This window comes from Mytilus galloprovincialis, chromosome 12 (genome assembly GCF_965363235.1).
Source record: "Mytilus galloprovincialis chromosome 12, xbMytGall1.hap1.1, whole genome shotgun sequence".
Classification (NCBI taxonomy): domain Eukaryota; kingdom Metazoa; phylum Mollusca; class Bivalvia; order Mytilida; family Mytilidae; genus Mytilus; species Mytilus galloprovincialis.
In genome coordinates, this window is record NC_134849.1 from 20889359 (window position 1) to 20906945 (window position 17587).

General features: G+C 31.6%; 1 protein-coding gene across 1 annotated transcript; it reads right to left on the reverse strand.

Moving 5' to 3' along the window:
• Positions 1 to 1607: 1607 nt before the first annotated feature.
• LOC143053835 (uncharacterized) lies at positions 1608 to 11924 on the reverse strand. The gene is made up of 4 exons (XM_076226627.1): positions 11819 to 11924; positions 5745 to 5831; positions 3836 to 4007; positions 1608 to 1680 (listed from the first exon to the last, which is right to left on the reverse strand). Exons 1-4 carry the CDS (start codon positions 11862 to 11864, stop codon positions 1659 to 1661), a joined length of 327 nt encoding a protein of 108 aa, XP_076082742.1. The 5' UTR covers positions 11865 to 11924; the 3' UTR covers positions 1608 to 1658.
• Between the last annotated feature and the right edge of the window lie 5663 nt (positions 11925 to 17587).

The window sequence follows — 17587 nt, forward strand, 5'->3', positions numbered from 1 at the left end:
GTAAGGCAAATTAACAATGACTAAAGGACGATAACAACCAAAAGATGTCTAGAGAGCAACATACAGTCTACAACAATAACTATGTGTATCTACAGCATGTCAGGCTCCTGGTCGTCTGAATCTTTAATTATTACTTAGTACTTCATTATCATAATCATATATCGGTTGTTTATCATTATTTAAACATTTACCAAAGTACCAGGATTAAAACTTAGTACGCCAGACGCGCGTTTCGCCTACATAAGGTTCATTAGTGACGCTCGTATCAGAATAGTTATAAAGGCAAACAAGTACAATGTTGAAGGGCGTTGAGGATCCAATATTCCAAAATTGTTAGATTGAGTATATACATTATGTAGTATTAATGAAATGATTATATTGGTTACTTTAAAAATTGACTTTCTATATAGCTTGGAATCTCAATAAATCAATGATAACAACACATTCTAAATGTCAGCCGTCCGAGTCGCTTTTCTTGGTTTACCCCTTTTACGAACACTCAAAGTCGAATATGTGAAAGCTAATGATGTTTTAAAAACAGAAAACATATAACAGCTATAAACCAAAAAGAACCTTTAAAATAGCACAATCCATTTTTAAGTAGATATGAGAAGATTAAGCATGAGTGCCAATGAGACAACTCTCCATCCAAGTCACAATTTGTAAAAGAAAACCACTCTTCTAAGTACAGTCTTCAGACAGATCATTGGCTCATACCGAACAGCAAGCTACATTTGTATAAAGGGCTCCAAAAATAGTATATCTAGTATAAAACCATTTAAACAGGCAAACCAAAAGTTTAATCTATATAATAATAACGAAAACCCACATCCAGTGAGCAGAAGGTGTTTGACTCAGGACATGTGCAAATAATGCAGAATCATAGGTACAGCTTTGCCCGAGGAAGTTGAAACCTCAGTTTTAATAGTAACTATTCTTTTTTAAAATCATAAAACCATAATGCTTATTTTTAATATTTTGATCTCGACCATCACCGAAAAGTCATTGATTGTCGAAATACACATCTAGCTCAAAACTCTTGGCACTGTAAATATAACCAATATATACATGTAGATTCCACTAAAACAGTAACGAACTATATCTTGAGTTAAATGTAAGATTAATGGTGTGATGTATCCAAATCATACTCCGTTACATCCAGTTACATACGAAAATAAATCGACAAAAATATTCCCTTCAATTTGACAGCTGTGGGTCTTTGACATTTCATTGAAGTAAAACACTTATGGGTCAAAAACGTACATCTTTTGTATTTCATAGTACTATTTTGTTTAGTTTTGGGGTTTCTATCAAATATTTTTGGAAACTTGATGTTACTTCGTACACAGATTAAACAAGGGAACAACTGTATTGGTAAATTTCCAGTGATGTGTATTGTCTTGTATGAAATGAAATATCATATAATATGGAAATTTTTTAAGGTACTGGACAAGTTACAACTTTACTCATGCCAAGTATTTCTTTATTTGACAAACAGGGTAAATTCTGCACTATTTTTTAAAAAGTGCAAATTTAACAATGACTAAGAGGAGAAAATCTGTGGTGCTATTACACCTACTAATCTACTAGTATCAGAAACGACTACACTTTATATAATTCTGTTTTTATTCAATGATACTGCCCTTGATCTCTTGTGCCTATTTCAATTGTGCGCGAACACTGAAAAAAGAGAAAAAAATATGTTATTGATAGTATATCAATAAGATGTTAATTAAACTGTGTTTTTTTTTATATGTTAAATCATCATCTTAACATTTCTTTGCGTATTTCTAAATAAGTATTCAATGCGAAACTGAACAGTTTGAATTCAGACTTTTCATTGGTTGATTTCTGTCATGTGTGCTTTTCAATTGAATTTTTTCGTATGTTTCCTTTCGGGACCTTTTACAGCGACTCTTGTGGAGAGTTGTCTCCCATTGGCAATCATACAATATCTTCATTATATATCTTCACAATTGTTGAGTTAGATTGCTAACAAATAAAAAATATATTGAGCATAAAATAAGAATATACACACGCTTGAAAAACAAGTGTCTTATGTCTATCTCTAGATTAGCCTTTAGTGATAAGGAACACTACGACTAATGAAGTTATATTTTTATATAGCGGCTGTGGTCGAGTGGTCTAGAGCGCTATAGACATGTGGGTAAGCAATTGGTGATGAAGTGTATCAAAGGTGTGAGTTCGAATCCCGTTTATCAGCAGAAAATCTAACTCATACACTATTTGGCGTAATTTTCAGACTAATGTATATATATCCAATGGACAAGGTATAATTTGAAGTTGTCACTACACACAGACAGACATATACATATGTTTATTTACAGGGATTGTATGCTTCCAAAAATAGATTAGCATCTTGTAATTATACTGAACAGATGAGTAGATGATCATTTCTGTAGACTAAAAATAAATACTTCGTGTATTGCATCAGAGATCCTTGTTTAATTCTTACAAGAAGGTAACACCTCTCGAAACGAGAGCATATTTGTATAAGCTAAAGTAAGAGGATGGAATAAGGTCTCTGCGCAATGCTAGGCGATGTTATCGTATGAGTTAGAAACAAAAAGTACAGATTCCAGCCCCGGCACCGGGAAGAAAGTTACGAATCAAATCTACTCTAACATCGTTAGGTTGATTTTTTTAGGTACTTTATAAATATATATATAAATAATAGTTTTTCATTATTTGATTAAGGCCATACAGTTGACAATAATTGCTAGCATCCTTTTCATTTGATATTTGGTTCATAGTATTTTTGAAAGATCGACACCAAACATGCCAAGTTAAATTAGCTATATATATTACACTCGTAATACTGTTGAACAAAACGCTGTTCAACAAGCTATTACACTAGTTTTGAATAATGTGTTTTTATTTATAATATATACTCGCGTTTCACAGGCGACAGGGCACAGATGAATCAAGTTTGCACATGTGGTTTTTTTTATTATTTATACTCATACTTAACAGGAGGTAGGGCACAAATGAGTCAACAGAGCAATTATTCTTATTATTTTTATAATGTATGTTCATGCCTTACAGACAGCAGGAAACCGATGAGTCAATAGAGCAATGAATGTGTTTTTATAAATTATAGTCACGCTTTACAGGAGGCAGGGAACAATAGAGTCAATAGAGCAATGAATGTGTTTTTATAATCTATTCTCACGCTTCAAAAGCGGCTAGACACAAATAAGTTAAAAGAGCAATGCATGTGTTTTTAGAATTTATACTCACGCTATACAGGTGAGTAGACACAGTTGAATCAATACAGTGGCGGATCCAGAAATTTTTTATAAGTGGGGGCCCACTGACTGACCTAAGAGGGGGCCCGTTCCAGTCATGCTTCATTGATTCCCTATATAAGCAACCAATTATTTTCCCAAAAAGGGGGAGCCGGGCCCTGCCCCCCCCCTAAATCCGCCTCTGTCAATAGAGCAATGAATGTGGGTTTGTTTTAGAATTTGTACTCCAGCTTCAAGGCCGGCAGGACACAGTGTCAATAGAGCAATAAATGTGTTTTCATAATATATGCTCACGATTCACAGACGGCACGGTCACGTAGAGTTCAATAGAGCAATGAATGTGTTTTCATAATTTTTACTCACATTCACATGCGGCAAGACACAGAGTAGTCAATAGAGCAATGAATGTGTGTTCATAATTTATACTCATGATTCACAGGCGGCAGGACATAGAGGAGTAAATAGAGGAATGAATGGGATTTTATCATCCATACTCACGATTCACAGCCGGCAGTACATAGAAGAGTCAATAGAGCAATGAGTGTGTTTGTATAATGTATACTCACGTTTCACAGGCTGTAGGACACAGAAGAGCCAATATAACCCCATATCCTGTTGACGAAACGGCTGCCTGACAAGATATTACACAAGCTAGTTGTCCCATATCAGATTTAGCGAACCCTCGAACTAACTGTATGACCTTGTCTAAATCCTGTTGGTTTATTTGATTGTTATCAGCTGCAATAAGACACATGATAAATATGGGTCTGGATTTGGCAAGTTTCATCTTTATAATCTTACGTTTCATAATATTATTTTTTTTATTAATTATTTGTTATCCTCATTTGGCCTTATTTTATATATTAGCCTCCCATCATGTGCGTTGTAGTATAATATACTTTTTTCTCTTTAATTTTATTCCATTTATTTTTCTTGAATTTATTTTGGCCTTTTATTGTGCAGTTTTGCCTTGCCGTCCCACCCAGACCCCTTCACAAGAGCAGTTGCAAAAAAAACTCTATTTGTAACGATTGGATAATTAAGTGCCAGTCTTTGTAGATCTTTTTAAGAATCGAGCAATTTAGGTAAAAATTAAAACATGATCAGAAAAAAAACCACCGTGCTAATCATGCTATCTTAAAAATACTAACCATCATCCTGAGTTAGAAAGTATTAGTCTTTCGCTTGTGTGTGTCTGGTTATATCAAATAACTTGGTTAGAAAATTGGTTAGAATGATAGCAAATTACAGAGTTATCTCCCCTTATTCGTTAATTTCTAGTGCATTTCAACCAACTTGTATCTTTTATGACCAGGACAGAAAATGAAAATGAATGTTTTTTGTGTGCATAACTACATATTATGAACTGAAATCAATGTCAAATTGGGTGGGTTTTTTCGGTCATGTTTTAACCACTACCTGATTCTTAGGCAGACTGGCACTTAAGCTGTCGTATGTTCAGTCCATTTCTTGGACTATCTTATCTTTTCCACATGATCCTATTTATCAAATACGTACAAGGACTTTGATAAAATATCGTATATACACCTTTCTATATATTTTGAAACATGCATATTGCCCTCCAAATGTCCCTTTTTATCTTCATCGTTGTGTTGTTGTCTCATTGACGTCTAACCGACATCTCCTTCAGTCGTATGCATGTCTTCTTTCGAAATTTTAAGGACAAATAAGTACGCAAAGACGTTGACTAACTCATATATGTTCTCCCATTTATTTGTATTGTAGTCATGTCATGTAATGTTGTCATTTTAATGATATATTTAACATTGCATTAAAAGCGGGAGGTTTTGCAAGCAACAAAACCAGGTTCAGCCCACCATTTTTTCATAAAATGATCTGTACCAAGTTAGGAAAATGGCCATTGTAATGTTATAATTGTATTATAGTTCGTTTCTGTATATGTTGCATTTTAGTGTTTCTGTTGTGTCGTTGTTCGCGTCTTATATTTCACGTGTTTCTCTCAGTTTTAGTTTGTAACTGCCGTTGCCTTCATTCATACCAGAATTTTGACCACTGACAAATTGATCAATAATAAATTTAACAACTAGCGCCTTTAAGCTAATGACAAAACTGTCATAAACTAATCGGACTATGTTATTGACGCTAAAAATTCAAAATATTAACATTGCAACACATCATTTATTGCAGTATTACGTATTTTGCTAGACTTTCCAAAATACGACAATGCAAATTATCATAAATCTAATTCTGAATTCCATTATCGGTTGTTAAAGAAAAGGGTTCACAGGCTTAAAACTACATGAGTCATAAAATTTTTTTTTTGTTCTCTGAACGAACAGAATTGTCTACGTGTCCTAACATATATTAGTACTTCAATTGGATATCTACACTTAAACGGTTTTATGCATATGAGCTATGGTTTTAGTTGTTACTCTATCATATTGTCTATCATGTCTATAGTACAGTTTTTCGTCTTAAATGAATTATACATACTCAAAAATCGTTCGTGATGAGCATGGTGAGCTCCAAGAACAAAAGGCAACAAAACGGCTAACATAAACAGACACTTCATTCTGATACCTGAATTGGAAAAAAAGCGTTTTATATATTTTTTAACATAATAAATACAGTTTTTCCCAAAAACTGAGCTATTACTGTACATAATTGTTAACTTAATTTTCAAATCTCTATCAATTGGGCAAAGGCTATATGAGGCGACCCGAGACTACTCGGTCTGTTATCCCGTATATATATAATTTGATCATCAAGAAAGCAAAATAACCAGACTACTTTGGGTTACTTTGTTACTTTGTATATTTACTGTATTGGTTATTGAGATATTTCTCTGTAATTATTTTTGTTCATTCATGGTAGAGTTACAAAGTTTAGGATTTTAAGTAACCTAGAAAAGGATTTTTTTTTGTTATTTTAGTATGTTTTGTGGTTATTTTATTACGGCTAAATTACGACAGAGCTGTTTCGCAAAAACTAAAATTCGGATTTGAAAAAAGTTTAGAAGAGGTTTAGCATGCATAAATCGATGAAATGGCAATAATTTATATCACATGTTCGCCCACTGTTCAAACGTCGAAATGAATAAATCTAAGCAATACAGAACTGGGTTATTTGCATTCAATAACAAGTCGGCGTAAATCGGTTCTCTTACACAAATATGTTTAATATACGTTCGAAATACAAATATTAAGATTGTCAATCAACGACAGGGTACCAGTCTAAAGTCATCCTTACCTTATTGAATAAGAACGGGAACTGCTGAACAATAGTTGACTTCTAACTTTTATACATTTGATAAGACATCGTTACTGACGCTTATCTCAGGACTAGACGTGAATTACCCAAATCAGAAAAACAATTATGCAACTTTATTGGCCCCTTTATTGACTCTGTACTTTTATACATCTCGCCATTGTTTTTGTTCTATTAAAATGTCATTTTCCTACTGTTGCATTCTGATTTTGAAAATACATCGAACTACAAAATTATCTATATCAATGTGTTGTTTGTTATATTTTTTTTTCATTTTTGCTAGACTAAGTGTGCTTTGTACGTGCTCCTTTTGTGTTTCCTTGGTTCATCTGACGTACATTGTAGTTTTGTACTTTTAACATCCCACCATATATGTTATTGTTCTATCATAATGTAGTTATGTTATTGTTCCACGTAATAATATTGAATATACTTTGAACGACAAAATTATTTTATATCTCTTCCTGTGTTACGTAACATTTTATCAAACACGCGAATCTCAACTTGAGTTGATGTGAACCTCGCCAGGCTATCATTTGGGTTGATTTTAAGGTAGATCACCAGTATATATTTTTTGAGACAGAATTTTTTTATAATTTGCCAAAATGAAGATTTTACTATGCTCTTTTCAAAAATTTAATAAAAAGTATGGGTCACCGTGCTATTTTTCAAGCTATGAGTCGTTGAAAATTGCCAAAATTTGGTTAATTTGTTCATGAAAATACACATTAGTGTGCATAAAAAAAATTCTATGAGATAGAATTTTGAAATAAATTGTGAGAAGAGAGGTTTCGTAATATGTTTTAAGAAAATAAAAAGAAAACATGGTGTCACCGAACTTGTTTTCTTGCTACAAGTAAATATAAAAAAAAATCCCTATTAGCCCAGTATAAATTTTGTACTAAAAGAGTTATCTCCCCTTAAATGGCTCATTTGAAAAAATGATTTTAAAACACAAGAAAATGATATTTGTTAAAATATTTTGTATAATTCAATTAATTCACTAGTATTCTTTAAATAAATCTGTCTCCAAATTTGCAGATTTAGGCAAATAACTAGACCGATGTTGGACTGTAATTGTACAATCCAAGATGGCGGTATACCATCAATCTACCTTGAATACATATATAAGTAGAAATGAATGTGGTTGTCATATTTTTTATTTCCTTTTTTGTGCTTCTTTGTTATATATTCGGATTTTTTTCTGATTGACATTGTAACAAGGTGATGACGGCTGTTTCCCTATTTTGACAGTTTTAGCTATTATGTCTGTTTCAAGAATCGTTATAGATATAATGGAATTTGATGCGACTGTCATACAAGTGAGAGGTATAGTTCTATTTTAAAACCAGGTTCAAACTACCATTTTCTACATTTAAGATTGCCTGTACCAAATCAGGAATATGACAGTTGTTGTTTATTCGTTTGATGTGTTTTTTCATTTGATTTTGCCATTTTATTAGATACTTCCCGTTTTGATTTTTTCTCGAAGTTCAATATAATTTATTTTTTTACTTTTTGTTTATAAACTCGGTAGAACTTCGGAAAGCAATAGATTCATATACACAAATCATTCTAGAAATTTGGTAAGGCAACACACGTTCACTTGTTTATATAAAAGAAACAGAAGAACATGTATAGCAATATAAGGATTAAGTACCTTTTCATTTAAAATTGATTTGAATCATAGCACGAATCGCACAGAATCAAATAGTTTTAAATAGATTTAACAGACAAACGAAGTTGTACTATAATTTAAAAAAAAATCAATTCAAGAAATAAATAAAAAGAAAAATGACGAAGAATGAAAAGAAAACAAAGGAAGTAGAAGTAAGATTAAAAAAAATAATACCTTAAAGGAATATAAGGTTGTCTCGATCTTATCGTGTTTGTCGTTTGCATGTTCGTGTAATTTGTAAATGTTTCTTGTGTCTCAATTTTTGTATATTTAGATTAGACCGTTGGTTTTCCCGTTTGAATGGTTTTACACTAGTAATTTTTTTGTGGCCTGTTATAGCTTGCTGCTCGACACACCCACGTTCATTTCAATCCATAAAGAGGTCAATTCCTAACTATCATAATGCCTGTTTTATATATTACATTTATTTTTGGCATTGCACAGGTCATGTCGTATTTGACTGTCCATGGCGTTAAATACTAAATCCCTAGAATGTATACTTATCAGCTGATTTTAATCTTTGATGACCAATTATGCATTACTAGTTGTTTTTGGCTTTTAACGTGCTGTCAGAAACTGCGAGTACTCTCAAATAGTACTTTTATTTCTTGTTTATTTGACCTGTTGATACTATTTGTATTGCTTTTTGTTATTTAATGTTTACTTATTCAGGGTTATATCAGCTTTGATAATTTTATATTACAATAAATTTCACTTCGTTTAAAGGAATATCAAAAATGTTTATTTTGTTAATTAATACATCGCCTTTCGCCATTTAAACTGTACATGTTTACATAAAGTATTTTCAAATACCTTATAGCAAATGACGAATTTTTATGTAGGCTTATTTCTTGTTTTTCTAAAATTGTTTCACATTTCACAGCGATAAAGTAATGGTTTTAAATGTCCATCGTAACTTTTTGCGGACAAAAGTCAAGCATGAATTCATAAATATTATAATCTTATCTAATCAGTGATACAAAATATGCTTAGTTTTTAATTTTTTTTAAAAAGAAAATAAAGATAAAATTTGAAAAAAAGTATTAAACCCTAATTCTGCGCTCAGAATAAATGAATAAATATACAATTTGTAGAAGTTAATGAAATCATCATTTTTTTTAAAACATATTCATATATAACGTTTTTTTGTTTTAACTGTGTTGCTATGGAAACAATCTAATGATGATACACAAGTTTAAAACAATTTTGAAAAATGTTCACTACAGTTAATTTCTTAAAAGTTCAAAAAAGTACAAAAGTAGGAAAACTAAAACACTAAAGTTAACCTGTATCCACATACAGATAATTTTGCTAGTAAAGTATATCGATATTGGTGTTACCATTTAAAAGAAAAAATACAATTTCTCTAATATGGATAAAAGAAATGACAGTGAAGAAATTTCAGTCTGTTTACATGATTATGAAAAATATACAAGAAAAACAAAGAAAATCATTAAAATAATTATATATATTCAATTGTGCAATATTTGCCATTTAATGTGTTGCCATGGAAACAAGCCGTCCAATTGCACATACACTGATAATGCTATACTGATGATAATAGATCAAATTGTTACTTGGTGTTGACAGTTTGGACGGAGGCTGGTTATAAGATTTTGTGGAGAAAAAAAAAGAAATAATAGACAGTCTAGTGTCAAACATCTCATGCATATTTCAGAGAAAAACAAATTCAATTTTGATAGGAACATTGTAGGTTCTATTTCATACAACTCCACACACCCAGAAGAGTCCATCGTTGATTCTCTAAATAGATGATAATTGACCATCTAACCTTCATATAAGGGGAAAATACACGAATTTAATATGAGCTGTTTATTTTTCTTATTCATTCTTAAACTCAATGCTGAAATTGCAAAGCATGTACAGCTATACGTTTGAAATAATATTGTACTATTGGATGATGAGTATCTTCATGAAGATAACGTTTTATGTGAAGTTATAAAAAATATAAAATTTAAAAAAGGTCATGCGATAGGGATAGTCGTAGATGAAGAAAATTTGAAAAAAAATTACTAGAAATCTGAATCAATTGGACAAGGACAGAAATTTATAGAGGTCAACTAGGGAGCCCCTAAAATAATGAACACAAGGGTCTGTTGGCACACAAAGGGAGTAACCAGCAAGGTTGGGTACGGTCGGTCGTCGACTCAATGGTCTCTGCTATTCATTTGACACATTTCTTGTTTGACGTTCTGACTGGGATGAATTTTCAAAATTTTCCGTAAAACTCCGTTTCGCTACGAGGACCCGTGGAAATTCTGTCAGCTTTTGACTGCTGGTTGAGGTTGTGAAACCAGCAACACCAGCATTACAACCAGCAGCAGAAGGAACATATACTATCCAGACAATTTTCATATAAGGGGTCCAACTGATTGCCTTAAGAGATGGTCTGCTACATTCATACTTCAGTGATCCCGTATGTAATCAACCAAATTTTCCCAAGGAAAAGAAGGGGTCGGCACTCAGGCCCCATAGGTCCGCCTATGGTAGCACTCTTAACATTAGTAATAAGCATTGGATTGTTGAAATTTGAAAAAATAACAATGATCTTAATGGATTTTTGGCAGCGACTCAAAAAATGTTGACAATATGATAACTCTTTACACAGGGTAATTTTAAAAGAAGTCTAGTGAAACTATTGTACCTTAAACTAATTATAACAGATACTTTTTTTATTCTAATATATAGCATTCAGCCCCAAATATACACAGAAAAAAAAATTCATAAAATATGACTACAAGAAAACTCAAAATTTGCATTTTTTATTCCTTATGGAAATTAATATTGGAAAGGGAAATAAATCACCAAAATGAGACTTTTGTGTCATTTTTTGGTCGATTTTCTTACAATTCATGTAAAATATGATACTTTGATTGGATTGAAAGTTCTTATTTCACTATGTTATATAATCTTTTGCTCATGAAATGTAAAACACCGAAGTTTTATGAGTAACTGTATTTTAATTTTTTTGCACATTTTTCATTATAAAAATGTATAGCTTTGTGACCATTTTGAAAAAAATAATGTGAATATTTGGTATTTGTATTTGTAAATTATATTTGTTCACCATCTACCTTGTTTATAAAGAAACTTTAAACCTAAAGAAACTTTAAACCACCAAACGAAGAACATGTACTATGAATTTCATTGAAAGTCCATCACAGAAAGATGTTTCTCAAAGTAAGTATATATTTTTTTTTAGATTTTACTTTAACAGAAGTCAATGTTTATAACATATTATACATGACTGTGATTTTTTGTCTGTGACTTGCTGTCCTACATTATAAATTTTATTATGACAAGGAAAATGACTTTATACCCATATATATGTGATAGGCTTTGATCCGATTAATAGAAACATTCAGATTGAACCATTTTTTATCAAACAAGATGAACAACCAATACATCGTGCATGAAGGCGCTCGGGCATACCTCAATTAGTCCTCGTAATGCTTATTTGGGTTTTTTTTATAAAAATATTTAAAACTACCAAGATAGACTTTACAAGGCTTGGGCATACCTTTAATAGTAGTACGTGGAAATAATTATTCACTGTAAGAAAATATTAAAAACACAAACTATATTGAATTTATCAACTTACTTGTACTTGGTGTCATCCTGGTTTGCCAACTTTTCATTTCAGGCATATTTAAATAGGTGGAATTGTTGTTTTAACGATTATAGTTTATTTCAGAATTGTCGTAATGTTTTTTACCTTTTATTTTACCTATAAAAACTTAAAGGGGCACTAGCTGTCAAATTCATGGTCACTGATTTGACTCAAATTCTCAAATTTCATTTATAACAATGAAAGACATTTATTCAAACTATCAAACGTGTGAAGTAAACAGTTTACAATGCATAGGGTTAATAATATGTCGTTTCGTTTCGTCTGTATTTTAGTCTAGACTCCATCTAATTAAATAGCGAGTTGACCTCAGATGACGATATAAGCGATGTCAACATAAATATACTAATGATTAGATATAAATAGATGAGGCCAACACGTGCAGTTCGATTTTTATAGGTCTGTTTAATTTTATTTTATAGATTTAAAATGTATGTTTCTCGTCGTTTTTACATGTTGAAGAAAGATTCTTAGTGGATCAAATCAGTCATCAAATGATTTACCTTTGTTTCACTTTCAATGTTGACATTCCTTTCCTTTAAATAAACAATACACGTACAAAGCATGCTTTGTCCATCTGTAGTAAAGGGGTTAAATCGAAGTTCACATGAATACGGATTTAATGAGGTCGAATTATTCACTTGCAAGTGAAATATTTATTATCAATATAATTTAGACCATTGGACCATTTTGGCTGCCAAAAGCGAAATATCATTTCACTATTTTACTTTCATTATTGATTGAACAAAAACAAATCCTACTATAGATTTTATACATTTCGTAGCTAGGAAGATATTATAATCACCTATTAAATCAAGAAAAATCGGCAAAAATATTTTATATATTTTTGGCAGGAAAATGTATTTTATCTGATAAACAGGATAAAAATAGGATATGTGTACATGTGTCTCTTTATCTATTCAACTTAATTCTTTTAAATTTTGATACATACATGTACACTGTTCTGAAATTTGATATTAGTAATAAAATTATATGTATTCAAGAAAAGAACGACGACATCAAACAGATTTTTGAGCAACTGCCATCCTATTACTCCAGCAAAAAATAACACTACTTTACTACTCAAGACAACAGTTCATTTTACCATCAGATCATATGATAGTATCCAGAAGTAAATTTTTTTAATAACTTTCTTAAACTTTAATGGATTTGTACGAAACTTGGACAGAAGCTTGTTAAAGTTTTTTTTAAAAACCTTTAGATTCATTAACTATCCTGGATTATTACTAAACTTGGACAGAAGCTTCTTACAACCAAAAGACAGTAATCGAGAGGAATATTTTTGAAATATTTTCCTCATTTTTGTTGAGCCTGTGATTAACAGTAAAAGAAGGCGAAACACAGCTTGGTTCCGCTGAACCTATACGATTTTATTTTTTTTTACATATACTAATATTTTACCATAGTGCTTCATTTATTGCCTTATGCAATGCATTTATAAAAATTAAATTAATTCATATATTATATGAATTATGTTTGCAATAAAGTACTTGTATTGGTGTATTTATATCATGAAAATCATTTAGAAGTTAATGAATTTCAAAGACACTTTTATATCTATTCATATTGTTTTATCATTGTACTTTTATCATTGTACTTGTACTTTAAATGAATTAATTGAATTGTGATTAAATTACAGAGACAAATTATTTGATTTATCTTTTATTTTTCTATACAAATAAATACGAAATTATAAAAAAATATATATAGACATATAGACGAAACGCGCGTCTGTCGTAATAAATTACAATCCTGATACCTTTGATAACTGTGGAGAAAACACTAAGTAACTATACCTAGGATGGAACAGACTATACAATACCTTTTTCTGTTTAGTTTGGAAGAATTAAAAGGTGACAAACCCGGAGTAAACCCATGTATTTATAGCGTACTTCAATCACACTTTGTGAGTTTCTTTATGTTTATGTGATCAAACGTGTCAAATTATAACCGGTAATATACAACAAAATTTTCAACACAGTTTAATACAATACACTATTCAATACCATTAAAAGTTTAATCAAATTTCAATGTTAAAAATAAATCCTTTAAGAAATAAAACAAATATTAGCATTTTCAGTTGGTCCTGTCATTGTCAGCGTTGGTCAGGGCACGTTTATTATTATGAAGATTTTAAAAAGTTTTCAATATTTTTCTTATATTTGTATATTGAATGGTCTAAATTTATAACAATTAATAAACATAAATCCTTTGAGGAATAAAAAAGTTGTTAGAGTTTTCGTTTTGGTACAGTCATTAGTGTACCCAACTAAGAGAGATAATTCGTATTAATTGTGAGGAATATTGCACAATTATCATTTTTTAGAAATTAATTCGCATATTTCTAGGTAGATTACCCATAACTTTTTTTTAGATTTTTGACTAAAACCAGACTGAAATTAATTGTTTTTGTGTTTCTTTTTAATAGATGTAGTCGCATAATTTCACAACACTACACCAAATATAGTATTTTCCCCGAAAATCCCAACTTTATCTGCGGTTACCACGGTAACCAACCAATATATATGTATAACTCAAATATATGGCGGGTTCCAAATCAATAGCAGATTCCTAATCTATGGTAAATGTGACGTTACAAACGCCAAACAACTCAAATCTATGGCAGATTTTTGTTAACTCTAAATCTATGACAGCTCTGGGGGAGAGAGTAACATATAACGTCACAATTGAATAACGCCATGTTACATCTTCGCCGCCGCTAACGATGGCGGAAGCATAGATTTGAACACCATTGAAGATGAAGTTGTTTTCCTGACAAAAATTTGCCGGTGGTGTAAGGTAGCAATACACAGTTAGGAGTTTAGTTTCGCATTTTGGCCCCGGTGGATTTTTCAAATAGGAAAGTTATTGTGTAATAAAATTCATTTTTAGAAAGCTGAGTGCTAACTTAGCCTTCAAAGATGGTTTATAAGAGCATCAAGATTGTTTTTTACATGTTTTATGGGCTATTTTCTGTTTGACAATCCGTATTTTCATAGCTAGACCGGCTATCGGTCCAGAAATTAATGTAATGTTTACAAACACTTTTTTTCTACACGAACTTTTTGACGCAATTTTACAAAAAAATGAGACGAAAGACATATGATTTTCATTGGATTTGCTAAATGATGTATGTACACAGTTTCAGAAAAGGTATTACTTCAAGCGATTGAAATTCTACTTTTAGCCAAATTTTGGGGAAATATGTGACATCTTTTCCCCCCTTTTTGCAATATTTTATAACAAATAAATGCAGATTGTTGCCATGGATACACCCAAAAGAAATTATATTTTACCATTTTATATACTGGATATAAAATCTATGGAAGATTCTGATTACATACATATGCACATATATGACACAAACAGTAAGCTTGATATTGCAAGAAAGCAATGAAAAGGGGATGGTAAAATCTATAAGGACAAATTTTAATATTTTTTCCTAACTGTTTATTGCTACCTAAAGGAAGATGTGACCTACTATTTCGAAGAGGTACAAGATGTGCTGTACCGGTCAGTACCTGCGATGAACAAGGGCACCGCTATTTTCAGTATTGAGGTAGTTGTCTACAGTCTACGGCTGGCAAAGTTTATAAATAGATTACCTTAGCCGTATTTGGTACAACATTTTTGGAATTTTGGATCCTCAATGCTCTTCAACTTCGTATTTGTTTGGCTTTATAAATATTTTGATATGAGCGTCACTGATGAGTCTTATGTAGACGAAACGCGCGTCTGTTGTACTAAATTATAATCATAGTACCTTTGATAACTATTTACACCACTGGTTCGATGCCACTGCTGGTGCTGAGGGTAATCAGCACTTCGGTGTTGACAGGAATATCAATTATGTGGTCATTTTTATCAATTCAATTGGCATTAGATTTCTGACTAGTCTAATAGGATCTACATATCAGCCAATTTTCAGAAAGATCGGTGACAGAGAACGAGTATTAAAGAATTCGCGGACATGGTCCGAATCATCTTTATTGATACACACAACAGACCTTGTCATGTCTGCCATACTAAAAAGTAATTATGTGAATACAAAAATAGAATCTACTATAAAGTAAAACCACACCCAATGAGTAAATTAAGGTCTACGTCAAATTCAGATTTTATATTTTATCAGATTACTTTTATACGAATAAATTATGCTGTGAATACTATTATTGCTTTAAAATTGATTGAAAATGATTCATTGTATTACCAAAACTAAAACAACCATTGGTATATTTAAATGTTGTATTATGTAATTGTATATATTGCCTTTACCTGAGTAATAATGAAAACAATTATTTTTATTATTATTGTGTCGCGTCGTGTATTGCTGAATATACGATATGCGTTTTGCTCAGCGATGATGGCCGTACGGTAAACTACGGTTGTTTATTTCATATCGGTTAAGAATAAGCTTCTATTATTGGATAAAAAGGAACCACATGATATTCATTATTCTTCAGTAATAAATTCAATCGGTCATTAACAGAACAAAACGGACCAGAAAACCGGTCTTTAACAAACTTTCACATGATAATGACCGGTGGACGTGGTTTCCGTCTGATAATGACCGTTAGGGCGTGGTATCTCTGTTAATGACCGGTGGGGTGTGGTTTTTCTGATAAGAAGAGAGATGTCCCTTTGATAAAACATTTTCCTGTTTTCAATATTATATTCAAGTTGCTGAATTGTTTACTATATGTTTTCGTTAATTACAAAATTATAGAGAACTTGATTAAGTATTTATATACTGAGAAAGTGCACTAAAATGAATGGCAGTATTACTACATGTACTACTGGTCTTCACTCTTTGCCATAAAAAATACAACTAATCGAGTCTGCCTTAGACATTTTGAAATGATTCGAATTTTGCAAAACATGGTTTCTCAATGAAATAAACATAATAGTTCTTGAAAACTGGTCATTGTCGTGATACATGGACTGCCAGTAGGACAGTGGTATTGACTGCGACTCAGTCATTATCACTATCTTAGTCAATACCACTGTCCTGTGGGCAATCCATATATTACGATAATGACCAGTTTTTCAAGAACTATTATATAATTAAATATGCTTTATTTGGTCTCTGATGAAATTTGTCTTTAATAACCATACTGCATCTCCTTTTGTTATACTAACGACTAACACGACAATATATCATTTTTCTAATAACACCTTTAAAATTTCCTTTAATTAGTAGCATCATATGTTATAAACAAATCACATGATGAGAAATATTTATTTTGTAGGTTTCCAGTTGGTGACTCACTGACATAAATTACATATTCCCTTCTTGTTGGTTGATTGCTGTCTTACAACGTTTAACCTTTATTCAAGGGTTCGATTGTTTCCACTACTGAGACTTCCATGAGAGTGAACAATCACTATTTGATGGATTATTCACGAACACAATGACATTCGACATTGACTGAGCAAACCAAGGACACCGATATCGTAAAGATATGTGCTAAAGACATGTAGAGATCATCATACAGTCTTCAGAAATAAGTAGGTGTTTATACAACATTGCTGAACAAGATTGCGTCGATTTGATTTGATTTGTTTGTCACTTTTATGCACCGCACTTACATGTAGGCTATTTCGTGGCGAACAGTTTTTATTGGTGGAAGAAGCCGGAATGCACGGTGAAAAAAAAACACCGACCTTCAATAGGAAAACTGACAATCCTAGTCAAGTAAGGTTAGAGCCGAGTGCACCAGC

Excerpts from the sequence above, each read along its gene's own strand:
- LOC143053835 (XM_076226627.1), bottom strand. The coding sequence starts at position 11,864 with ATGCCTGAAATGAAAAGTTGGCAAACCAGGATGACACCAAGTACAA. Across the intron at positions 4,008-5,744 it reads TCATCACGAACGATTTTTGA|CTGATAACAATCAAATAAAC; the intron begins GTATGTATAATT and ends GTCTTATTGCAG. Across the intron at positions 1,681-3,835 it reads TGTCCTACAGCCTGTGAAAC|TGTTCGCGCACAATTGAAAT; the intron begins GTGAGTATACAT and ends CTCTTTTTTCAG.